Source organism: Phoca vitulina, unplaced genomic scaffold (genome assembly GCF_004348235.1).
Source record: "Phoca vitulina isolate PV1807 unplaced genomic scaffold, GSC_HSeal_1.0 scaffold16, whole genome shotgun sequence".
Lineage (NCBI taxonomy): Eukaryota > Metazoa > Chordata > Mammalia > Carnivora > Phocidae > Phoca > Phoca vitulina.
In genome coordinates, this window is record NW_022589719.1 from 13578611 (window position 1) to 13606111 (window position 27501).

Consider the following 27501-nt stretch of genomic DNA (forward strand, 5'->3'; position numbering starts at 1 on the left):
GTCTCTCATGGTTCATCTTCCCCTCCGATTTCCACCCCCCTTCATTTTTCCCTTCCTTCTCCTAATGTCCTCCATGCCATTCCCTATGTTCCACAAATAAGTGAAACCATATGATAATTGACCTTCTCTGCTTGACTTATTTCACTTAGCATAATCTCCTCCAGTCCCGTCCATATTGATGTTAAAGTTGGGTATTCATCCTTTCTGATGGCTGAATAATATTCCATTGTATATATGGACCACATCTTCATTATCCATTCGTCTTTTGAAGGGCATCTCAGCTCTTTCCACAGTTTGGCTATTGCAGACATTGCTGCTATGAACATTGGGGTGCATATGGTCCTTCTTTTCACTACATCTGTGTCTTTGGGGTAAATACCCAGTAGTTAAGCATCTGACTCTTGATCTCAGCTCAGGTCTTGATCCCAGGGTCATGAGTTCAAGCCCCATGTTGGGCTCCACAGCCAATTTACTTATTTAAAAAAATAAATTAAATTAAATTAAGTATATCTATAAAAATCAGTCAAGGGAGTCACAAAATAAAAGGATATAAAGTATGACACAATATACCTAAAATATGGGAGGAGAGGAGTAAAAATTTAGTGCTTTTTGAATGGATTCAGGGGCACTTGCCTGGCTCAGTTGGTAGAGCATATGACTCTTGATCTCAGGGTTGTGAGTTCAAGCCCCACATTGGATGTAGAGAGTACTTAAAAATAAAATTAAAAAAAAAAAAGAATGGATTCAAACTTAAGACACCATTAACTTAATACAGACTGTTTTTTGTACAAGATGTTATATATAAGCCTAATGGTAACCACAAATAAAAAAAGGAGTAATAGATACGCAAAAAAAAAATAAAGGAATCCAAGTATATCACTAAAGAAAGCCAGCAAACCATGGGAAAAGAGAGCAAGAGAAGGAAGGAACAGAGAAAAACAAAAGCAGCAGTAAAACATGTAACAAAATAGTAATAAGTATGTACCTATCAATAATTATTTTGAATGTAAATGAACTAAACATTCCAATCAAATGACATAGGGTAATGGAATGGATTAAAAAAAAAAAAAAGCACGGCACATCTATTTGCTGCCTCTAAGAGACTTATTTCAGACCTGAAGACACATGAAGATTGAAAGTGAAGGAATGGAAAAATATTTATCATGAAAATAGAGGTGAAAAGAAAGCCGGGGCAACAATACTTGTATTAGACAAAACAGACTTTAAAACAAAGACTGTAACAAGAGACAAAGAAGGATACTACATAATCATAAAGGGAACAATCCAATAAGAAGATATAACAACTGTAAAAATTTCTACACCCAACATGGGAGCACCCAAATACGTAAGACACCTACTAACAAACATAAAGGAAGTAAATGAGAGTATAACAATAATAGTAGGGGACGTTAACACCCCACTTACATCAATGGATAGATCCTCCAAACAGAAAATCAATAAGGAAACAGTGGCTTTGAATGACACATTGGACTAGAGGGATCTAACAGACATATTCAGAACATTCCATCCTAAAACAGCAGAGTATGCATTCTTTTCAAGTACACATGGAACATTCTCCAGAATAGATCACATGTTAGGCCACAAAACAAGTCTCAACAAATTCAAAAAGACCAAAGTCATACCATGCCTCTTTTCTGACCAGAGTGCTATGAAACTAGAAATCAACCACAAGAAAAAAATCTGAAAAGAACCCAAATACATGGAGGTTAAATAACATGCTACTAAACAATGAATGGGCCAACCAAGAAATCAAAGAGGAAATTTAAAAAAATACATGGAGACAAATAAAAATGAAAACACAACTGTCCAACTTTGGAATGCAGCAAAAGCCATTTTAAGAGGGAAATTTATAGCATACAGGCCTACCTCAAGAAACAAGAAAAATCTCAAATAAACAATCTAACCTTACACCTAAAGGAGCTAGAAAAAGAAGAACAAACAAAACCCCAAATCAGTAGAAGGAATGAAATAATAAAGATTAGAGCAGAAATAAACAAAATAGAAACTTAAAAAACAAAGAACAGACCAATGAAACCAGGAGCTGGTTCTTTGAAAAGAACAACAAAATTGATAAGCTTTTAGCCAGACTCATGAAAAAGAAAAAGAGAGGGTACCTGGGTGGCTTAGTCAGTTAAGCATCTGACTCTTGATTTTGGCTCAGGTCATGATCTCAGGGTCATGAGATTGAGCCCCGAGTTGGGCTCCGCGCTCAGTGAAGAGTCTGCTTGTGATTCTCAGTCTCTCTCTCTCCTTCTTCCCCTCCCCCTGCTCGCTCTCTCTTTCTTTCTCTCAAATAAAATAAATAAAATCTTTAAAAAAAAGAAAAAAGAGGACTCAAACAAAATCAGAAATGAAGGAGGAGAAATAACAGCTGACACCTCAGAAACATACAAAGAGAATATTATGAAAAATTATACGCCAAAAAGTTGGACAATCTAGAAGAAAAATGGATAAATTCCTAGAAACATATAACCTCTGAAAACTGAATCAGGAAAAAATAGAAAAATTGAACAGACCAATTACTAGCAATGAAATTGAATCAGTAATCAAAAACTCCTAACAAACAAAAGTCCAAGACCAGATGGCTTCACAGGTGAATTCTACCATATATATTTATTAAATATTTATTTATTAAAGATTAACTTTATTTGGGATTGTGTTCCCTCTCTCACTGTCTATCTCTCTGTCAAATAAATAAATAAAATCTTTAAAGAAATGATTAACTTTATTTGAAAGAGAGAGCGTGCGCATGAAAGTGGGGGGGGCGCAGAGAGAGAGGGAGATGCAGACTCCCCGCTGAGCAGGGAGCCTGAAGTGAGGCTCAATCCCAGGACCCTGAGATCATGACCTGAGCCGAAGGCAGATGCTTAACCAACTGAGCCATCCAGGTGCCCTGAATTCTACCAAACGTTTAAAAAAGAGTTAATACCTATTCTTCTCAAACTATTTCAAAAAATAGAAGAGGAAGGAAAGCTTATAAATTCATTCTATGAAGCCACCATTACCCTAATACCAAAACCAGATAAAAACACTACATTTTTGTAGTGTAGCCTGTAGTACTACAGGCTAATATTTCTGATGAACATGGATGCAAAAATCCTCAACAATTAGCAAACCAAATCCAACAATACATTAAAAAAAATCATTCACCATGATCAAGTACGATTTATTCCTGGGATGTATGTGTGGCTCAGTATTTGAAAATCAATCAATGTGAGACATCATATCAACAGGAGAAAGGATAAAAACCATACGATCATTTCAATAGATGCAAAAAAAGCATTTGACAAAGTACAACATCAATTCATGATAAAAATCCTCAACAAAGTAGGTTTAGAAGCAACATACCTTAAAATAAAACCATAATATGAAAAGCCCATGGCTAACATCATCCTCAATGATGAAAAACTGAAAGCTTTTCCCCTAAGATCTGAACAAGATAAGGATGTCCTCTCTCAACACTTTCATTCAGCATAGTACTGGAAGTCCTAGCCACAGCAACCAGACGAGAAAAAGAAAGGCATCCAAATTGGTAAGGAAGAAATAAAACCTTCACTATTTGCAGATGACATGATACTATATATAGAAAACCCTAATGACTCCACCAAAAACTGACTAGAACTGATACCTGAATTCACTAAAGTTGCAGGACACAAAATCAATATACAGAAATACGTTGCATTTCCATACACTAATATCGAAGTAGCAGAAAAAGAAATTAAGAAAACAATCCCATTTACAATTGCACCAGAAATAATAAAATGCCTAGGAATAAACCAAGGAGATGAAAGATTTGTACTCTGAAAACAATAAAACAAGGATGAAAGAAATTAAAGGTGACACAAACAAATGGAAAGATATTCCGTGCTCATGGACTGGGAGAACAGATACTGTTAAAATGTCCATACTACCCAAAGCCATCTACAGATTTAATGCAATCCCTACCAAAATACAAACAGCATTTTTCACAGAACTAGAACAAATAATCCTGAAATTTGTATGGAACCACAAAGGACCCCAAATAGCCAAAGAAATCTTGAAAATGAACATGGAGGTACACAGATTTCAAGATATACTACAAAGCTGTAGTAATCAAAAGAGTATGATACTGGCACAAAAATAGACACACAGATCAATAGAACAGAACAGAGAGCCCAGAAATAAACCCATGATTAGATCATGAATTAATCTTTGGCCAAAGAGGCAAGAATATGCACTGGGAAAAAGACAGTCTCTTCAACGAATGGTATTGGGAAAACTGGACAGCTAACATGCAAAAGAATAAAACTGAGCCACTTTCTTACACCATATACAAAAATAAAGTCAAAATGGATTAAAGACCTAAATGTGAGACCCGAAACCATAAAAATCCTTAAAGAGATCATAGGCAGTAATGTCTCTGACATCAGCCATAGCAACATTTTTCTAGATATGTCTCCCGAGGCAAGGGAAACAAAAGCAAAAATAAATTATTGGGACTACGTGAAAATAAAAGCTTCTGCACAGCAAAGGAAATCATCAACAAAGCAAAAAGACAATATACTGAATGGGAGAATATATTTGCAAATGATATATCCAATAAGCAGTTACTATCCAAAATATATGAAGAACTTACACAGCTCAAAACCAAAAAGCCAAATAAACCAATTAAAAAATGGGAGGAAACCATGAACAGACATTATTCCAAAGAAGACATCCAGATGGCCGACAGACACATGAAAAGATGCTCAACATCACTAATCGTCAGAGAAATGCAAATCAAAACCACAATATCACCTCACACATGTCAGAACAACCAAAATCGAAAACACAAGAAACAGTAAGTGTTGGTGAAGATGTGGAGAAAAAAGAACTCTTGTGCACTGTTAGTGGGAATGCAAACTGGTACAACCACTGTGGAAAACAGTATGAAGATTCCTCAAAAAATTAAAAACAGAATTACCATATAATCCAGTAATTCCATTACTGGCTATTACCCAAAGAATACAAAACACTAATTTGAAAAGGTATATGCACCTCTGTGTTTACTGCAGCATTATTTACAATAGCCAAAATATAGAAGGAACCCAAATGTCCACTGATAGATGAATGGATACAGAAAATGTGGAGTATTTTATATATACATATATGTATATATATATGAATAACATATGAATATTATTCAGCCATAAAAAAGAATGAAATCTTGCCATTTCCAACAACATGGATGGATCTAGAGGGTAAATGCTAAGTGAAATAAGTCAGAGAAAGATGAATACCATACAATTTCACTCACATGTGGAAACAAAACAAATGAACAAAGCAAAAAAGAGACAAACAAAAAAACGGACTCTCAAATATAGAGAACAAACCGATTATTGCGAGAGGGAAGGCACCTGGGTGGGGGGCGGTTGGGTGAAATAGATAAAGGGGATTAAGAGTACACTTACCATGATGAACACTGAGTAGTGTACAGAATTGTTGAATCACCATATTGTACATCTGAAACTAATATAACAGTGTACATTAATTATATTGGAATTAAAAATAATAATAAATTTAAAAAATAATAAAAAATAAAAAGGCTTTGGAGAGAAAGCTCTCAGTGGGGGGCTGTATCAATAACAAGATCATTTTATACCTCCTGGATTTAAGAGTCTGTGGATTGCCTTAATGGCTAAGTAATCACAGGCTCTTATTGTTTGTTAGGCATGAATTTCTCTGGAAATACACATCTTCAAAAAAAAAAAAAGTTTCAACCCATTTCCATTTGCTTTACTCCAAGGTCAAGTAACCAAAGATTAGTCAGCCTTCAACTCTACCATTCAGTGTGATAATTTATTTTTCCTAAGAATAGGTGGTGCTTTGCCCATCCCTCAGTCCTCAGTTGAACTTGGGTTCTGCCTTCATGCTCTATCACATGCTGTAAGGAGTAAAGGACTTTTAGAGACAAAGCTGTATCTTACTCAGTCTCTGCTTTCCCATAGGCCAATTTCAACTGAAGGTTTTCTATTGCTTATTGAAATTTTACCTAAGGTTGGAAGACAAAAATAATTCAAGAAATAAACAGACCATGTTCCAACCCAGCAGAAACTGAATGGTTTTCTCTTCCGTATTCTAGGGAGGAGGTGCACTTGTGCAAGGAGTTCGCCTAACCACTTAACTGGAGGAAATGGTCTGGAGTAGGACTACGGAAAGTTTCTCAAATAGTAAAAGAAACGTGGGCTTTGGTGTCAGGGTGACCTGTCTCAGAACCCTGGCCCTCACTCACTAGCTGGGCAAGTCACCTCCTCATTGCTGAGCCCCTGTCATAGCACCTACCCCTCCCAGGATGGTTGCAGGGATTAAATGACATGTGGCTTCCAAAGGAACCTCAAAACATGTATCGCCAACCATTGGCACCAGCCCGTCTGCTTCTCCTGGAACAAGTTGCCTAATGAAGGAGCTATTGGTTACGAAAGAAAATCTAATAAAATATGTAGAAATTCTTCCTACCCAGCACTGAGATGAGGAGTCAAAACTAAGAACTACTGGGGACTCTGAGAAGACGTTCAGTCTACTTTATGATCTCACAGTACCACTTCCTTATCTACCATTTCTCAGTAGGCTCTTTTTAGACCATCCTTTTGAAAGCTTGTTTTATCTTTATGACATGAATTCTTGCTTCTTTTTGCTTGGCCAGATCCCCTGAGCATAAAACAAAGGGGCATGCCTCCAGTGAAACCAGCTAAGGGCAGCGTGTAGATGAAAGTTGGAAGTGGGGGTGCCTGGGTGGCTCAGTCGTTAAGCGTCTGCCTTTGGCTCAGGTCATGTTCCCAGGGTCCTGGGATCGAGCCCCACATCGGGCTTCCTGCTCCGGGGGAAGCCTGCTTCTCCCTCTCCCACTCCCCCTGCTTGTGTTCCCTCTCTTGCTGTGTCTCTCTCTGTCAAATAAATAAAATCTTAAAAAAAAAAAAAAAAGAAAGTTGGAAGTGGATGTGAGTGGGGGAGAAAGAGACAGTGGATGCCTGACTTTGAAGTCTGGTGTGTGATGGAAATTTGACCAGCGTGGGAGTGTTGTGCATAGGAGAGAGGAGTTCTGTCATTCAACTTTTAAGAATTCCTCCTACAGGAGGACTTATAAAAGTATACAAAAGTGTACAGTCAAGGACAGACTTATGATAGCATTGTTTGTAAAACTGAACATTGGAGACTATCTAATGTCTATTACTAGGGGATGGTTAAATACATTATGGTGTGCACATCCTATAGAACATTACGTGGGGATCTAAAAGAACAAGGTGTAGTTGTATATATTGACACAAAAGCATAGTCCTAAGGTATGTTTGAGTAACATAAGCAATTTTCAGATTAGTATGTACCATATGATGGAGAGAGAGGGAGAGAGACGATGAGCCTGGCAAAAGAGTGGGTCATGAAGGGGAAGGACTCTCACTTTTTGTACATTTTTATTTTGTTGCATCCTGTTTTATAAGAAGCACAGGTTGTTCTTCTAAAGTAAACAAACACAAAACCCTCTTGGCTAAAGTATAAATGTATTAACGTTCAAACAAGTTAAAAGAGGAAGTTAAAAGAGTTGTCCCCTCCTGCACCTTGCCACATGCTCTCTATACTCACACATGATAATCCCGAGACACAGGTTAGAGGGGTACTGGATTGGCTAGTGGGCATCGGCCATTCAGTTAAGATTTGGTGGTTGCTTTCCAACAGGAGAGGAGTTGCTAGAATGGGGTCATTATTGGAGAGGCCACTTTCTCCTTCATCTCTTTGGAATTGCTTAGAATGAACCATTCAATCAATGTATAAATCTGTTTTCTCTAAATGGGGGACACCACCATCTCAAAACAGAGCTCATGGCTCTCTTGTCAGGAAAATGCTAGGCATGCCCTCCTCTTGAAGTCTACTCATAGGGCCAAAGGTGCCACCGCCAGCACTCTAAAAATAGTCTCCTTGCCTGCAGTGCTGTGGGACAGCAGTTCTGACTGCGGATGTCGATGTCCGGTAGGCATGTGATCAGGGACCCACCTGAAATCTCACTCAAATCCCCAACACACAGTCTGGATGGAGACATGACACTTGAAGTCTGGCTTCTCAGATTCTTTAGAATAAAGCACAGCATGATTTTCAGATTTCTCTTCATATGACCAGGCTAGCAATCTGAAGGTCTGGGAAATTGACATGTTCCTGTTTCTCCTTTTAGGACATTTTTTCTTTTAGATAAATAAAAAGGGAAAAATATAGGATGTATGTGAAGAATGTGTTTATCTGTTAAGGGTTTTGTACTATAGTTACAACAACACTGACATTCCATGATGACGTATTTTCTAGGTGCTGTTGTGGTTTCACTTTCAAAGGCATTAAACTTCAGCAAGTTTCATATATATTCGAGTTGCATCGTTTATCATGATTTGCAAACATCATTTAATGATGTGTTGGATGTAGTGCCCAGTCCTCATCGATTCTATTTTATGGTCGCTCTAGAATCTATCCCACTGCCACCATGCTTCCTTCATTTTATCCGGACTCTTTTAGTGATCTTATGACTGCTCTTCTGATCTCCACTCTCCCCATTTTATGACCTCTTTTTATATGCTGACAAATTAATCTTCCTAAAACACAGTGCTGGGCATGCCACTGTGTGTTAAAACATTTTCAGCAGGACTGAGTAAGCCTTAGAAGTCCATGCCCCTTAGCCTGGCTTTCCAGGTCTCATAGAACTTGAGAGTAGCCTTGTTTCCCAGACATCCTCCAGTAACTTGCAGAGATCCTAAGTTCCAGGCAAACTGAATTATCCCTGCATTCCCCATGCAGTACCTTACTTCTACCCTGGGTTATCTGCTAACGTGGTTATAACTTGAAATTTCCTCAGACCTCACCAGCCTGAGGATGAATATGGAGGCACATTACCATCAATACCTCAATTTCACTAGCTTCTCAGATACAGGAAGTCCAAACCTCTACCAACTTTTCTTTCAAATATTTTGACAATTCCAGTAGAGTGTCCCCATATATTGAAATGATACTTGAGCTGACAGGCAGGCATGCTGCTACTTCACTTTTCTAGGTGCCAGGGAAGCTCTCTGTGTTTCTGGTGGTACCAATGGCTTCCCCATGTCCTCCTGCTGTGCATCTTGAGCCCTCCTGAGGCCACGGTTGACCTTGGCAGAGTGAGAAAGAATGGCTCTCTCTCCTCTGTCACAGTCTCTTGGTGGTATGTTAAAGCAGTGTTGTCCGGGCTCTAGTGTGTTACAGAATATAGAGAAAGAATAATCTTTTATTTCGTAGTACCATTGAAATTAAACTTGCACCCAAAGTCTGCCTCACAGCTCCCAGGCTATATTTAGAATCGCCACTTCTCTTTGATAATTCAGGTTTTGTTCCTGGATCCTGCAGTTCATGCCTGGATTTTCTTCTTGTAGGATGAGTTGTTCTGTTAAGAGATTTCTCAGGACCTCTGCAAAGAAATTTGTGTTGGACCTTGCTACCAGTTTACTAGACATGTCCAGAAACTCTAGCTCCTGATAGTGCCTCAAGTTCTTAATAGGAGACATCTTAGCCTTCAAGCAAGGAGACTTTCCTTTTGCCTGCCCCAGTACTTCATCAGACATACCTCCATCCCATCTCCTACAGATGGACTCAGCTTGGGCAGGATTCATGTTTACAAAAGAACACATACAATGTGATAGCTTTTATGTAAAGTTTAAAAATATGCAGGACCTGTTCCCCAAATATTTATAGAACATATGTGTTTGGCTGAACTATAAAGGCAAGCAAGAGGGAGGGAGGAAAGTGTCAGGGAGGGATATACAAAAGACATTACCCATATTAGTAATGTTTGATTTTTTAGGCTGAATGGTGGGTCCATGGTGTTTGATTTTATTATTATTTATAATAATGTTTATTCATTACATATATATGAATTATATCACATCCAAAATATTAAATATGTATCATGTCATAATTAAAAGTTTGTTCTGATTTAAGAAAACATGTAAGTATTGATTTGTACTTTGCTTTGCTTTCTTATCCCTTTGTTTTGCTTTTTAGTACTCCTCCCCTGTATTGTGTACTGTAATCTTCAAGGTCTGGAGCGTCCTTTCATATTTGCCTTCTTTTTCTTACCTCAAGGGCTGTCCTTCTGTTTTCTTCTATGATTTTTACCTCTGCTCCCTTCAAGACTGCGAGCTTCTTTATTTAGTTCTTTTCTGTGTATATTACATGATTCATTGTCTATTAGACCTGACCTCTGGGTTTTCTATTTCCTTATTTTTTTGGCTGATCTTTGAAAAGATATAATTTTAGATATTTCATGGACTACTTTATAAACTTTTTTGGGAATTGGAATTATGGAAGATTTTTAAGAGGTGCCAGCACTACAGTGAAAAGGAGATAGCCCCTAAGAAAAATGCTTTCTTAACAGTTTCTCCTCGGGAAATTTCTGCTGCCCCTACTCCAGCTAAAGAACACCTAGAGTAAGCATCTGTGGGATACCATGTAGCCATTAAAAATGATCATGTAGCTTATTATTTATTGACATGGGAAGATGTTAATGACGTATTAATACATGAAAAGAAATATACTATGCATATATGCACAATATTTGTACATAACGTATATATTATATGATTTCATTTTTATTTAAAGCCTTCTATATTTAAGCATATATGCATTGATAAAACTAGAAGGACATACACAATATTAATTTCATCTAATTGATAAAACCATTAACAGTGGTTATCTTGGAGTGGTGGGATTTGGGATAATATTTTTGGTTAAGTTTATATGACTTTCTCTGTTTTCTAAAGCACTTGAAATGAGCATGTGTGGCTTTTATAAAAACCAGAAAATTAACTTCCATTTTGATTTAAAAAAAGTTTTTGGTGAGATTAAGAAGTTTCTCCTCAAAAGATTTCAGGCTTTTTTGGAAAAAAAAAAAAAAAATCTGCAAGTATACTTATCTGGAGGTATCCCTACCTGGTAGCATTTAGCATAACGTATTAGCAGATTTTAAAGTGAAAAAAAGAGTGAGAAATCCACATGGTATCTCAGTGCACACATATTAGAAATCACAGTAAGTTATAGGTACAGGCCACATCACTCTGGTTGTGAGGGTAGGTCCTCCCCGAAGATAAGGGCACTAGGGAGAGCAGGATGGACAGAGAGTGGACTGCAGAGAGGAAGGGCAGCTTCCTAGGGTTGCATAGTTCCATCTAGGGAAATGGAGGTAGGGGACCCAGCAGAGCACCCTCAAGGCAGAGGAAAAAGGTACCCCACCAGTTTTTCTTAGGACAGAAGTATGCTCCTGATTCCACTGTTCCCACCTCAAATTCTAAGACACAAGTCAGCGGCAGTGGCAATGGTGACCACTACGGTGGTGGGATGTCAATCTATTCTGCTTTGCCTGGGACTTTCCTGTTTTAGCACCGAGAGTCCTACATCCCTGGAAACCCCTCGGTCCCAGACAAAACTGGGATGTTGGGCTCCCTATACGGTGGGAATATCAGCAGGGGTCAGGAGATGTATTTGCCTGAGCAGTAAAAGGTTTTTGGAGGCCATGACAAACAAAGAAGAGGAGGTGGCAGTTGCACAGTCACTGCAATGGGGTCTGTTAGAAGCGAGGCCAAGCTACGGTGGTGCTGTTGGTAGCAGTGATCTGAGCTGCAAGAGGAGAGCTGTGTTGACAGCTCCAGCAGGAAGGGAGGGGTTTCCAGTTTTCCACCATTGTTATAATGAGGAAATCAAAGGTGTTGGGATGGAGGTGGTGGTGAGGATCCAAGAACTACATTGACAAAAACCACACTTACCATTCTTGTCTCTCTGCGGCTCTTCAGGTGCCCTGCCGCCACACTTGGGGCTGGGAAACAGGAGCAGGTTCTTTCCAGACTTCATCCAGTTTTGGGGACTAGAGTCACCTTTTGCTCATTTACACATCATCACTTATCTTTCTTGTTCATGTTCTTCTGTAAAAAAAAACAAAAAAAGAAAAAAGTCAAGTATTTCTTAACTCACCAGGCAATGGAACATCTATTACAGAAGAAACTCACTGAGTGGTTTTACTGAGGGGAATGAAAACAAGCACCTGGATAGGAAAGAGTAAGTCCATAGACCTGTATGCTGGTCCTGTAAACAATGACCTGCGGTTCATTGGTCAAGAAATACTTCACAGTTGGATGCCCTGAGGTCAGGCCAGCCCCAGGGCGTTCAACTTTACAGTCCTAACCAGTTGCAGCTGCTGAAAACCAGTTATGATGAAACACACAATGTTCCTCTCTGCTGTCTCCTAGGCAAGTGCTGCTCTAAACAGGATGTTTTCTAAGTGAAAAGGTCTCTTGTAGTCAGGCTTTGCTTCCTCCACCTCTCCATTTTAATCCCTGCATCAGCCACCATTCCTAGGACTTTGCTGGAACAAATCCCATCTTTTTATTCTGGACAAATAGTACCTTCCTTAGTATTTCCAAGTTGAGTCTTGATCACTGTTTATTTTCCCAAATTTTCTTTTTTCCCTCCTCCCTCCCTTCCATCCTTCCTTCCTTTCTGTCTCCCCCGCCCCCCATCCTCCCTCCTTCCTTCCTTTATTTTTTTTCTCTGATGAGGGCAGACTATTTAATCTCCATCAACTCACCCTTATCTCTTTGGTTCCTCCTAGCTTCCTTTGCAGCCAGCTTCCCACAGCTACATTTGTCCTCAGTCCAACTATATGGCTTGGACTCTCAGGGAGTCACTAGCTTTGACCCCCCCAGGTCATTGTTTCTTTTAGAGCCACAAGAGTATGAAATAATGACACATTTGCATTGAATTATGATTCAGCCTTCCTGGCCCCGCAACCACAAATTTCTAATGCTTTGGAGGGAAGGAGTGTTTGCTACAAATATTGGCTGTAGTGACAATATTTCGATATGCTTTTCATTTCCTAGATGTAGTCATAAACCCACGTAAAGGGTGGCTGAAATGGTTGGAAGTGGAGTATTTGGAGGATCTGACATGGTTTAGATAGGGTTCTTCACATGGCTGCACACACAATACTTTGTTTTTTAGTTTCTTTCTTTACAAATATGCTTCTCCCCCCCTTCTTTTAAACACTGGTACAGAACAACTAGAACTTTGACTTTGGTATCACAACTTATGTGGCTGATCTTATAGACTATTGTGTTTCATGTTATAGAGTATTTCTGAGAGTTACAAATAATTTTTTTTTTAGGGCATAGGGCTTTTGTGTGGGTATGTTTGGAAGGGACAAAGAGTAATAACATGTGGAATATGATAGAAGGAGGGCATATACTTTTCCTCATACAAGCCACATACCCTCTGTCCCCAGCCTAACGCAATGCTTCTGTCCATAGTTTATGCTGAATTCCCTGTCCATGCAGTCTGTGGTTAGCCACTGCTAGATCCTTCTTTCAACTGTGAGGCTCCCTGTGGGGTTCACTGTGGTGTGAGGAGGAGTCTTGGTGACTGACATTTTGGCATCCTTTGCTTGTTGTGGGCTTCAGCTGCCTCAACCCCTTTCCAATATCACGATACTTTCCTTTGCTCAAGATTTACTTTATGATTAATTTTTACTATAGACACTTGGGTATCAGAATTAGACTGTTTAAGGAATGCATATTGCTATAAGTAGGGTGAGTCTCCCACACAATTAACTTCAGGACTTGTATTGTCAGGGTTCCTGTTAATGGAACAATATACAGAATAATCTCTAAACTTCACAGTGTGATCGTACAGCAATATAGGTCATGTTCCAAACACCACCAAAGGCGGCCATAAGAACAGGGCTTGTTTTGAAGATAACAGCGGGTATTTACTAAAATAATCAACTAATTATACAGTAATGAAAAAGTCAGAAACAAATGTTCACTGGTAAGTAATTCCTTACCTCAGGATAATAATATAAGGTTAGCTTATAGTGCTTTTGGTTGGATGACCTCAGGGTTTTATAAGTACTAATACATCATATCTTATACATATAAGAATTAAGAAAATTGTATGGCCATTTCTCTGTATAGCCTGCTTGTCTGTCTGTGTTTATATTTTCTTTTTAATTGTCCTTGTGTCTTAAATTGTTCCTACAAAAAAAATCACTAGGTCCAAGGCAAAACTGTGACATAGGTAAAGTTTGAATTCAACAGCTTCCGCTTCCTCCTTTTTTTTTTTTTTTTTTTTTTTTGCTGTTGATACGTCTTCACCCCCACATTAAGGCCTAAACTGGGCCTCATTCTGGGCCTCAGTCAGCTACTACATAACTTATAATTAAGGTATTACCTGAGGAAATATTTATATATGACCCCTCCAAAGAATGTATTTACATTTATTTGGTAAATTTTTTTTTTAAAATGTTTTATTTATTTATTCATGAGAGTCAGAGAGAGAGAGAGAGGCAGAGGCAGAGGGAGAAGCAGGCTCCCCGCCCAGCAGGGAGCCCGATGCGGGACTCGATCCCAGGACCCTAGGATCATGACCTGAGCCGAAGGCAGACGCTTAACCATCTGAGCCACCCAGGCGCCCTATTTGGTAAATGTTTACTTTGATATATTAAAATTGCAGAAAGTTACAAAAATAATACAAATATCCCCAGTTTACCCTTTACGCAGATTCAGTAATTGTTTACATTTTCCTCTGTTTATTTTATCATTTGCTTGCTTCCTTTATTTGTATGTATGCATGTATTTTTTCTGAGCCATTTGATAGTGATTTGCAGACATCATTCCTCTTTACCACTAAGTGCTTCAGTATGTATTTTCCAAGAACAAACATCCTCTTACATAACCACAGTGCAATGATCAAAACCAGGAAATTTAACACTGATACAATGTTATTATTCATATTAAATTTATAGTTTATATTAGGTTTGTAAATTATCCCAATAATATTCTTTAAACCTTTCCACTCATTCCAGATCCAATCTAAGAATACACTTTATACTTAATTGGCAAGTCTCTTTAGTCTTCTTTAAATTGGGACAGTCCTTTAGCCTTTTCTTTCATTTTCTCGGTATTTTAAAAAAAAGTGTAGGCCAATGATTTTGTAGAATGTCCTTCAATTTGAGTTTGTCTGAAGTTTCCTCACAATTAGATTCAGGTTATGCATGTTTGGTAGGAATACCACAGAAGTGATGTGTTCTTTTTGGTATAGCATATCAGAAGGCTCGTGATGGGTGGAATACATTTCTTTTTTAAAAGAGTACTCTTAAACATGTGAAAGCTTTCATGTCCTAAAGGAAAATATATTTAAAAATGAAATGAGAGGATGTATTTGAACAAGGGATCTTAGCAAATCCCTTAAGGGATTTTGTTGTCATATAGTTTGTCCTAGTATTAGTTCACCCATTAATTCATTTATTTGTTCATTCATTTAGTCCATGTTGGTCAAACACCTATGGAGTAGTAGAAAACTTCCAGGTGCTGAGGATAAGCAGGAAGAACAAAAACAAAACAAAAACCACTTTCCTCCTGAAGCTTCTATGTTTTAATGTGGTGAAATACACGTTAAACAATTTAGGTTGGTTATATAGTATGCTAGAAGGTAAGAAGGGCCAGGGGGGAGATAGAAAGCAGGGAAGGTATGATCGGAAATACTGCAGGAGGCCGTAACATTAAGGGAGGTGATGGGGAAGGCCTTCCTGAGAAGGGAACATGGTAAACTTCAGGCCCAGAGGCTGAGCAATGTGACTTCTGTACTTCGAGTAGGCAGAGATTAAAAGGGCGTTCAGTGAAAGAACTCTACCTTTGAAAATTTTATTAGTGAATCATCTATAATTTATCCATCAAGTAGCTGAAATGTCAGAGGCCAGGGAGGAGGAAAAGAACAGTGACTGCTGTTCACTGGTATTTAGAATACTGGGTGGGATGGAACTGGGAAAGATGCAAGACCAGTACAAGGTTCCAGAGAACGAAGCTTCTAGTGGTTGCTAAGTAGAATACTGAGAGAAAGATAAGGTGGGGGATGAAGAAGGAGGGCTAGGAGGGACAAATGGGGCAAAATTTGAACAATTGGCAGAAAGTAAGCTAGATAATAACATATAATGCACATATTGTATGCTGTATTTTAAGATTTTATATTTTAAGAAAGTAAATAGACTGTTGTTTTCAGATTGCATGAAGCAATTGCATTTGACACTTGACACCATAGGAAGAATTTTGCTAATGTCACAATGTCTCAGAAACGAATCTGCTTATGTCCACCTATTCTAGAGTGAGAGTTTCATATAAGTGATTATACAGGTCAATGGATCCTCTTGCCTGGTGGAAAGTGAGTCTTTTAATGGACATGTTTTCTCAGGGAATATTCATTCTACTATCTCCAAAGTCTGAGGTTCGGGCTGCCCTTTTGCTGTCAGGATGGAGAGATGTCTAAGGATCTTCCTCATCCCTTTTCATCCTCACCGCCCCTACAAGGCCCATCTCCTCTGGTACCCTTTTCACCTCCTTTGGTTACCCCTCAATCCCATATGGTTCCCTAGGGCTGTAATGCTCTTGTATCACAACTACTTCTCATTCTTTCTTTCAAAGACACTCTGGAATGTCATTTTCTTGTGGTCTTTCTCACCTATGTGGGGCTCACAGTTGGTTTACATCAGTGTGCTTCCCAGAAAGCCAGGTCTGCAGGTGGAGAGGAGGAGGTAGGATGCTTCAGTTGTGTTCTAAGAATGTGGGACACTCACCCCAGATCTTCCTGTATTCCTGCTTGCTTTGTGGCAAGCAGGACCATGTCGAAGTTGAGATGTGACCTCCGGGGCCTGGTTTGAATCCTGGCCCTAACACTAACTAGCTATGTGACTTTGGGAGGTTACTTTATCTTTCTGTATCTCAGTGTCCTCATATGTAGAGGAAGATAATAAGAGTTCATACTTTACAGGGTTGTTGTAAAGATTACATGGGTTAATATTGGGGAATGCTTTTAGAGTAGAACCTGGGACATTGTAGGAATGATATACCTGCTTATTAAATAAATAAAATAGGTTTGAGATGATGGTTGTATGGAACAGGAAGGTTTGGCTTAGGGCAGTGGCTGGTCCTTGTTTATCACTATGTGGACCTGGAGCTACACTTGCAGTGGCCAGAGGCATTCTCTTCACTCCAGCACCTTCTGTAAGGGTGGGCTGTAATATAACACCCTAATGCCAAGTGTGCTGTATTTCCTCAAGAGCTGTAGCAGTCCGTGAAAGAGCCATGTGTGGCCTGAGAGCAATCCTGGGAAATGCTGGTCACTAAGGCCTACTGTGCGCTCCATCCCTCTTGATCTTTGCAACAACCCAATGACGTCAGTATGGCAGATGCTGCCAGTTGACCACCAATCTCCATTTTCCCTTTCTTCTTTTATCATAGAATGCCTGAGTTTTGCCAAGCACATGGTTGCACAGCTGGCAACTATATCCCCCAGCTTCCTGAACAGTGAGGCATGGCCATGTGACCAAATTCTGGCCAAGGGAATGTGAGCAGAAATCAAGTGTGCCATTTCCAGGTTATGCCTTCAAAAGGAACAGGCGTATGCTCCCTTTGCTCCTTTGTCCCCTTCTCACTGGTTGGCATACAGTTATGGCCAAGGGAGAGGGGACAGACACCTCGGACTCAGAGATGAAAGCCTCATATCGAGGATGGCTTAACTGCCTAACCAGCCGTGCAATCTAGGTCTGAGATGTTTTGTATGAGAGAAATAAACTTTTATATTGTTTAAGTCGTGGTATTTTTTTGGGGGGTTCTTTTCATTTAGCAGCTTAGAAGGTGTTAATATCTCCATCTTACAAGAGAGAAATGGAAGCTTAGAAAGATTAAGTGACTCAGTTTGTAAGAAGCCATAGTGGGATTCAAATCCAAGTGTTCTGATGCTGGAGCTGAGACTTTTTTAACTGTGCATCATGTCATTTTGCCCCTTGAAGCCCTGCTGGTCTATGATCTGGGTTCATGGGAAAGAAAGGGGGAGAAAGATACCTGTCCCAGTCCTCCTGGTCTACATTCCCTGCTACAACCAATAGTTCCACTCAGCATGTACAAATTATAACTATTAGTTTCTTCACAGATACATAATTGTGTGGTCTCAATCCATATTGAATGTGTTGATTTATCTATGAGGTTTTTGTCATTTTTTCGAATTGTCAGAGTTTAAGAACCCAAGTCTGGTTTCTGCATACAGATTTAAGCCCAGAGTCAAGCACAAATGCAACACTTAACAGCATATACCAAGGAGACCATCAAAATACCTCAAAGACAGCAGCCCTGGAACATAACTCAAGCCAGGCACAGCATCCCAGTAGTTAACACGACAGACTTGCACAGTCTTGCAAGGGAGGGAAAGATGAGGAAGGAGAGTGGATGAACAGCAGGAACCAAAGCCAGTCTGAGTCAGATACAGAGGCCAGCATGCTTGGGCAAACTTGAGAAAGGCTGAACCCCAGCCGCAAATGTTTGCTTGCTCTTCTCATTCTAGTCAAGGTGTCACAACACCATCACTGATGAAGTCAGGCTTTCCAGAAAGAATGGAAGAAATCTCTTCAGATTTCTGTGGCCACAGTGGGGCTAATTCATTTGGCCATTATTTCCTTGAGGTAGCCTCCCATGACCTCTCAAGTTCAGGTTAGGTGACTTTCTTTGGTACCACTGCAACAGCTCTATTTCCTTTCTCAGAACACTCTTCACACTATGTTATTTCCCGGTGGTTTGTTTGTTTTTGTTTTTGTTTTGTTTTGTTTTTGCCCATACCCATCTCCTTTAGTGCTATGTTCCCAAAGTCAAGCAGGCAGAGCACACAGGACACTGTAGACGTTCACTAGATGGAATGAATCCCATAGGTGTGGTGGTAATGGCTCAATATAATACGAGAGGTGTTGTTCTTTCTGAACAACCTAATAAGATATGCATTGTATAGGCATCTAGAATCTAACTACTTACCTATCTTTAAAATTTTATTTCCAGTCCTCACTCTCAGTGTTGGTGAGTGTCAGCTGGCTCAAGTTTTGTAGAGAACAATGGACAATATGTCACAAGGGACTTCAAATGTTGATATGATTTCAACCAAAAGTTACTTCTAGAAATAGGTCCTAAGGAAGTAAATACAAATACAAAAGAAGGATGTTCACTATACTGTTATTTATACTAGAAAAAAATTAAATGTTTCCAGTAAGGGAATGTGTAAATAAGGGATCAGTTTTTTGATTGCACATTGTGCAACCATGAAAACACACACACACACACACAAGTATTTTCAAAGACTATTTAATGATTCAGGGAGAATTTCATTCCACAAGGTTAAGCAAAAAAAGCAGGACACAGGACATGGTTTTTGTGCCATGGTGCCAGAGAGGCTGGCAGCAAGGTGGTGGACAGAATTTTGGGATACATGGCAATGAAGTTTCTCGTCAGATTCAGGAGTAAGAAATTTAAACCACAGTTGTAGTGACCTAACCATTTTGGGGAGGAGCGTTCCTGACGGAGAGGCTCTGCATTTCAAGAAAATGGAAGATTCAGCTAAATGACAAGAGGTTGCTATGGAAGGAAAAGAAGGTTCAAACCTCACAGGAATCCCTATTTGCAGATGGATGCCCTGACAACCTGAAACATCTCTAATTAGCTGAAGAGGAAAGGCTCAGGAAGCAATTTAAAAAAGTTAAGCAGCCTCTGTCAGCAGAACAAGGTGTCCAGCCATTGCCAGAAGACCAATGTAGCATTGACCAGGCTTTGTGTGAAGAACACTGCAGAGTTGACCAGCCTCAGCCAGAAGAACGTAGCAAAAGTGTAGACTTCATTACTATTCCAAAGAAAAATTAATCATCAAATGAAAAAGCACAAGAAAAAAGTGAACAAGTACAAGCTAAGTGTGCTACTAAGAAACAAGAATCTGAGAGGAGAAAATGAGAGAGACAAAGTTCAAAAGCTCTACAAAATGAAAAAAATGCAAGTGTTCAAAAGATTGAGCAGAAAGACTAAACATAAAAAGGTCTAACCAAACTTGAATTTACAAATGGCGTATCCTCTCTTTCTCTTTTTAAAAAGATTTTATTTATTTATTTGATGGAGAGAGACAGCGAGAGAGGGAACACAAGCAGGGGGAGTGGGAGAGGGAGAAGCAGGCTCCTTGCGGAGTAGGGAGCCGGGCGGATGTGGGGCTTGATCCCAGGACCCCGGGATCATGACCTGAGCTGAAGGCAGATGCTTAATGGCTGAGCCACCCAGGCACCTCACAAATGGCGTATTTTTAAAAAAATAAAATAAAAAAAAGCTGTCAGATGCTTTGTCCTTGATCAAGGATTAAGCTATGTGCTGTCTATTGAGTTCTTTTGAATATGTAATGTACCTCCCAAAAATTAACTAAATTTATCAACATAAACTGGAATGCTAAGCTATACAGATATCATGTCTAAATATTTTTGTTCCCGTAAAGGAAAATATTCCATATATGATCTACAGAATATGATTTGTTTCTTATTTGCCTCAGGAAAGTTGGCTTGAAGGATGGAAAGAGCCTTCTATTTGGATGACAGGTTTAAGCATGTAATACTTTTGTAGCACATGAAATTCAGGGGAAATGAAATGTTTTGAAAGTTTAAAAAAAACCAGCTTGTGGGTGTGTGGGTGAGGGTCTTCACACCAAAGATGTCTCGACTCTGCTCCTTACCCATTAGCCACTTCACTACCCCCCCCCCCAAACAACTCAGCTTCCTGGGTCTCCGCCAGTGAGGGGAGGGCCCTGACCCAGTATTAATGAGCAACATGAGGAGAAGTGCTCTGTGCCATGGTCTTTTTGGGGCAGGGGGTGGCAGTAATACTTCAGCTCTCATCTCCCTCAGGGGCAAGGAGCACCCAGGGTCTTCTCTGGGCATCGGGGAAGGGCTCTGAGTGCCCGCGGTGCCTCCCTGTCTCTGATGGTGTGTCCAGCACTCAGACTGGTGTAGACTGTTGTTGTTTTGTATGAGCGAAATTGTTTTTACTAAACAGATTTAATAGTTGAAAAAAAAAGCAGCACACACAATTATATGTTCTGTATGATCCATTATTAGTCTCTCTTTCTCTTTCTCTCTCACACACAAACACACATCACATACATAAGAGAAAATATCAGCAAGAAAGATCTCTGTTTATTACCATCCTTGGATAACTGTTTATTTTACATATTATTTTATATTTCTAAGCCCCCATTAGTGGGCATTCATTACTTTTCAAATCAGAAAAAAGAAGTTAGGGTAATAACAAATGCCAAATTCTTATTCCTGTGTTTCCTTTTTCTAAAACACCCAGATCAATACAAGGAACACGTGGCCTGGGGGAGAAAAAGCACATGGATTTTTTTCCTTCCAGATAGTTCCAACTATGGCCACTACCAGACACCAAAGGACATGTGGGCTACCTCCTCCTAAGTAACTGTTCTTATTAAAGCAGGAGTAAGGTATGGTAAAGCAAAGGAGGCAGAGTAGAGGGTACCTGCCACTACCACATATAAAACCACTGGCACTTTTTGCAAATTCTGCTTCCCTCTCCTGTCTGCTCAGGCCTAGCCCACCGTGGGTTGGAAACATACAACTGTGGTAGAGTTCACCGTCCTTCCCTCACAGGGCATTCTGGATTGTAAAACATCTCTTTTCTTTGACACTCTGTTCCTTTTTTCTCCCACTGTCTCTATCCCCAAGTTACTCCACCAGGCCACTGTGAAAGAATGAAATAAAAATATGTGGAACATTCTCAGCCCCTCAGAGGGTGGGTGGAATCAGAACAGAAAGAACAATCTCGGTTTCTGTTACTGCCCCTGCTGCTCTGTGTACCTGTCATCCAACAAAACAAAATTCGTCCTCTCCATTCTTTTCTTTCAAGTTAAGTGATTAAAGACAATTTGTCAATAAAGGTTCCTAGTTACGTGGCCAGATTTTCTCTTCAGCATTTATTGTATGGTCTACTTTGTAAGCTTGGATTTAGATTTGGTGATATCAGGATTCACAACATTATGTTTCGTGCCAATACATTTTATTTCACTGGGCTCTGAATAATCAGAGAACAGCATTTTTTTTTTTTTTTTAATATTTTATTTATTTTTCAACAGAGAGAGAGAGACAGCGAGAGAGGGAACACAAGCAGGGGGAGTGGGAGAGGGTGAAGCAGGCTTCCTGCTGAGCAGGGAGCCCGATGTGGGACTCGATCCCAGGACCCTGGGATCATGACCTGAGCTGAAGGCAGACGCTTAACGACTGAGCCACCCAGGCGCCCAGAGAACAGCATTTTCTAAATAACTATTTTACTCAATACCAACGAAAATACTCATGTGTTTATGTTAATAAAATATAAAAATCTGGGACCAAATTTGTTTACTGAGCCACTCACTTGGAAGTACCTTTAGGAATCAAATAGATTTAATGTATTTTTTAACTAGGGCTGATTTTTAGAAGTGTTTTCACTTAAACTATAATAAAATGATAGTTGTAAAGTCAATGAATATAATATTAGGTATGTAGCCAAAATAAATTCATTGTCATACTTGAAAGCACATACCTTATTTTAATGTACAAGATATGACATGATCTGAAAGTGTCTTGTTTCTCCATTTCTCTTTCACTGGAAATTCCTCAGGAATCCAAACCAACACTAAAGGAAACAGAGAAAAAAAAAATAAACAGGACAATGCTCATGTAAAGAACAAAGGTTAACACATGACATCAGGTCTCTTTTTATTTACTTTGTTGAAATTTAGTCAATGAAGAAACTTATTAATTTGATTTTTTCAACATTTATTTATTCAACGAGTCATGAGCTCAGGAGATGGTCAGGGCTGGAATCCTGACTCTCTGCCTTAATAATGGTGTAATCTTGGACAAGTTACTTATTTAACCTCTCTATGCCTCAGTTTCCTGAGTTGTGGGTACCAAAAGACATCACACAAATCACACAGCTAACAGCATCTTCACAGTTGAGTAAGTGTGATGAAGGAAAAATACAGGGCACTGAAGATTGATTTTGGGGCTGCTTTTTCAATGAACTGCAGAAGTTAAACTTTTATGACAGGTTCTTGATATCACGCTTTTGTAAAATCAAGAACTTCTGAAATTTCCACTGTCATATGTCCACCCATTATTTGTAGCTTTACTGAAAAAAGTAAAATTTAAAAGTTGAGCACTCTTAATTTGAAGATTATGGTATGTTTATGTGTATTAAGCTGTTTAAAAAGAAATCCTAGCACCTGAAGGGGGGGAGGAATCATTCAGTCCATTTGAATACAATGACAAACGAGTCAATAGCTTACAAATATTTAATTTTCCAACATGGCTCTTTAAAAACATAAGAGTTCCAAAATTCTTAGAATTTTTCAAAATTCTTATTCTTAGAAAGGTTGGATGGAACAGTGGTTCAGGGTCCAGGCTCTGAAATCAGAAGACTGAGGATCTAGGCTCTGACATTTTGCTGGTTTTTAAGCTTTTGGCAAGTTCCTCCACCTCTTTTCAGCCTCAGATTCTTCATATTTAAAGTGGGGGATAACCAAACTTTCATCACGAGTCACGAGGCTGTTGTAAAGATTAACTGATAACAGTCTAGCAAACATCTAGCAGCATTCAGCACACGGCAGACACTCCAAAAAGGGGAGCTGCTCAGCCAAAAGGGAACTTCCTTCCTAAGGACTTGCCACTATTAAGACCATTAAGAACCTGTCAATGTTTCATTTTCCCGTGTTTTTTAAAAAAGGCAGTTTTTCTGTATACATAGTCTATGGTCCAGGAACACTAACGTGACATTTGGGAGTAACACGACTGGTTAAAACTTCACTGCGCAATCAGTGTTCGCATTTATTCCAAATTCCCATCAATCCCTCAGTTGCAAACGATACTAACATTAGGGTAAGTCAAAAATTCATTTTGCACAAAGGAATTCAACCCAGGATTTCTGACTTACTAAGAGCTGAGATCGCGTTTAGAGTGCAAAGTCCCACCCAGCAGCGCCTAAGCGTTCCCTCAGCAAGACCTGTAGGCCACCAGCCGTCGCGTCGCGGGGCAGCCTGAAGGATGCTGAAAACCTGAGGCGAGAGTCGGGGCCTCACAGGCGGGGCCCAGATCTGGGTTCATAAATCCCAGGGCTGGGGGTCGGGCTCCCCTCCCTTTTCACACACCTCTCTGGCCTCTCCATGTCCCGGGGTTCCGTCTCCCTCCAGAGGGGACCCAGCGCCTCGTCCGTCTCCTCCCGCCCATATTTGGGCCCAATCCCATCCTGCCTGGCGCTGGAGCGGCCAATCAGGAGGCGGTCTCCTCGCGGGGGGCGGGAAAAGAGGGGCGGAGCTGACTGGCGAAGTCTGAAGTCGCCTACTTCAGTCGCGCGGCGGTAGAGGGGTGCGTCGGCTGAGGGTGGAGACGTGTCAGCCGAGGCCGCTTGCTACGTTCTGCGAAGCCAGTCGCACGCCATGGCGGATAGCCGGGATCCAGCCAGCGACCAGATGAAGTTCTGGAAGGAGCAGCGGGCCGCGCAGGTATAGCCTGCGTCCCCCGAGCCGGCCCGAAGGCTTGCGCAGAGAGCTGGGCGTCGGCAAGTAACGGCCCCGGCTTCGCCTGCGCAGCGGCGTTGCGGGGGGCTGTACCACTGATCACGGGCCAGGGTGGGCGCTGCTTTTCAGTCCCGGTGGACTGTTCCATTCGCGGGGAGGAGAGGAGAGGGTTCTGGGGGGCACGCCTGCAGGTTTTGTCGTTGGCCGCAGGGCGTGGGTGATTGGCTCCGAGTTTTGCAATTTTGCCAGCTGGGACAGAGGTCGCAGTTTGAGGGAGGAATGAAGGCTCGTGGGGAAAGAGGCAGAGAGCTACAGCTGCAAGAAAGGAAGTGAGGGGGGAAATGGGAACGGGGCTCTCGCCTTGACCTAGCTCCAGCAGTAACTACAAGCTTCCATATTTGCGGGGTGCTGTGGGGGCAGGGATCGTGCTTTATCATCTCGATATCCCCAACAGCAGTCCCAATACCAGATGCCCCGTGCGCGCGGCACTCAACGACGAAATAAAGAATTTTTACGGCCATGATTCCATTTGCATTTAAAAACACCATACCTAACATTTTAGAGCTAGAAGCGACATTAGGGATTGGTTAATGCGTTTATTCACACGTATTCTTTGAGTGCCTGCCTGTGCTAGTCACTGTGCTGAGACAAGGTGTACAAATGCCAGTGAGGCAAGAACTAGAGCCTGGAGAAGCTCCAAGTCTAGTCGGGGAGACAACACAGATAAACAAGTGATTACCATATGGCGTGGTGAGGGCCCTAATACAGGTTATTTGTAAAGTGTCAAGGGAGTGACGGGACTTGGCTGGAAAGCTTCCCAAAGCACGTGACATCTGAACAAGAACTTTAAAGATGAGAAAGGAGTTCAGCTCCGCGGTGGTGGGTGAGGCGTTCCTGGCCAGTGTCCAGGGGCGCAGAGTCTCAAAGAACATCTTTGAGCAGGTTGGATTAGTTGGGAGTGCTTCTGATCCGAGTCTTCTCTGGTCATATTGGTCCAGAGAGTCTTGAGAGACTTGGCCATTTCCCATGGCAGAGAGAGGGCTAGAGCCATGCTTTTTCTCATCTTAATGCTCTTTCTCAAAACTGGGTTAGTATTCATGAACTGGAGTATTAATGCTAAGTGCCCATGGATTGCTTTATAATTCCCTGCTCTTGAGAAGGTTATTCCCCTCTAAGGGCCTGGCACATCTCTCTTCTTGTTTTGTCCTTTATTATATGCCAGGAGGGTAGTTCAGTTTTTCATGAGTTCCTAAAGTGAACCAGAGAGACTTAGAGTCTTATTAAGGACAGGCAGCTAGTTAGTGGCAGAGTCAAGATTAGAACTTAGCTGCTGGGGAGCAGGATTCTTTCTACATCTAGCGGTTGCTAAATCCTGATTCACATTGAAGTTTTCATGATACTCTGTGAACTGAGAAAAATATGGACAATGTAGTAAGTTTTTCATAAAGCACAATTTATTCATTTTTAAAGGACCCCTCCCCCCCACTTTGTTCTGAGACTAGCTTGCCTCTTAATTTTGAGAATCATTAACTGTTGTTAAATCATTACAACACTAGTGGCGATTTACCCTACATGGTCGCCCATGTGTGAAACATCTGGCTCATGAGAACAGATCTATAATGGGGGGCTCATAGTTGAAATACTGTTGTGTCCTCTGCCTATGGCATGTCTGTGCACTGTGTACGTGGTCCTGATTGGCAGTCACTTTAATGTCTTGTTGTTCTTCACTTTTAGCTGCTCTTGGTGAAAACTGCTTATTTCTTTGAGGTGACCTCCTCCCCCTGATCCTCCAAAGGGAATTTTGCATATGTCCTGTACCCTTTATAATTTTCCAATGCTTTTTATGGAAAATTTCAAACATTCAGAAAAGTTGAGGGAATCATGCAGTGTATACTTATATATTCACCACATTTTGCTATGTATCTTATATTACATGTTATTCTATTTGTCCATCCCTTTGTATATCCATTAACCTCCCCCTTTCTTGTGGGTACATTTTAGAGTAGACTGTGGACATCAGTAGGCTTCACCCCTAAACACTAGGCATGCAAAGGCGAGTTCAATGTTTATGTGTTTAAGGTAATATGTACTGTGAAATATACAAATATTAAGTGTACCATTGCATGATATTTTGATAAACATATACACCTGTGAATCCTATTCCCTCATCAAGATACATAGACAATTATTGTTACGCTGGAAAGTCCCCTCATGCTGTTTCCCAGTGATTTACTGCAGCCCTTGCAATCTTGCCCCAGGCAACAGCCATTTTGATTTCTTTTTAACCATTGGCTTATGTACTTTTGTGTGTTAACACTTCCTTCATTCAGCAAAAATATTTCAAGATTAAAAAAAGAAAAAAATGTTTTAAGATTTATTCATGATGTTGTTTGTATCAGTAGTCTGTTATTTTTATTGCTGAGTAGTATTCCATTGGATGAATACAGCCCCATTTGTATATCCTGTTGCTGAGCATGTGGGCTATTTCCATTGTTTGGCTGTTATGAATAAAGCTGCAATGAAAAGTCTTAAACAAATATTTTTGTGCACATATGCTTTCATTTCTCTTAGGAAATACCTGCAGTAGAATTGTTGGGTCATAGGGTAAGTGAATATTTTATGAGAAACTGCTAAAGCCTTTTTCCAAAGCATTATACCATTTTACACTTCCGTCAACTGTGTATGAGAGTTCTAGTTGCTCCACATTCTGTCAACTTTGGTGTTGTCAGTCTTTTAATTTTAGCCATTCTTGTGGGTATGAAGTGATGTCTCACTGTGGTTCTAATTTGCATTGTTCTGATGACCAGTGAGAACTGAGCGTCTTTTCATGTGCTTATTGACCACTGATGTATGTTCTTTTGACATAGCTGTTTAAGTCTTTTGTCCTTTAAAAACCTAGATTGTCTTTTTATTATTGATCCATAGCTCATATTTGAAATTATATGTGGGCTAATTGCTGTAATAATTCCAAAATGTGTAATGGTATAAACATAATAGAAATTTATTTCTCTCTTTACATGATGGGCCAAAGTGGTTTGGGGTGAGTACCCTACGGCCCAC

General features: G+C 40.2%; 1 protein-coding gene, 1 long non-coding RNA gene and 1 pseudogene across 2 annotated transcripts in view; 2 read left to right on the forward strand and 1 right to left on the reverse strand.

The window, feature by feature from the left end:
- Positions 1–5473: 5473 nt before the first annotated feature.
- Positions 5474–19016, reverse strand: LOC116638231. The gene is made up of 3 exons (XR_004300665.1): positions 18882–19016; positions 11805–11960; positions 5474–5508 (listed from the first exon to the last, which is right to left on the reverse strand). It is a non-coding gene; the product is annotated as an uncharacterized LOC116638231 (long non-coding RNA).
- Positions 19017–19265: 249 nt separating this feature from the next.
- LOC116638617 lies at positions 19266–20937 on the forward strand (annotated as a pseudogene).
- Positions 20938–24220: 3283 nt separating this feature from the next.
- CAT (catalase) overlaps positions 24221–27501 on the forward strand; it is a 37382-nt gene continuing 34101 nt past the window's right edge. The window contains exon 1 of the mRNA XM_032413978.1: positions 24221–24426. Coding sequence (XP_032269869.1) covers positions 24361–24426 — 66 coding nt within the window. The 5' untranslated portion in view covers positions 24221–24360. The remainder of the gene's footprint in view (positions 24427–27501) is intronic.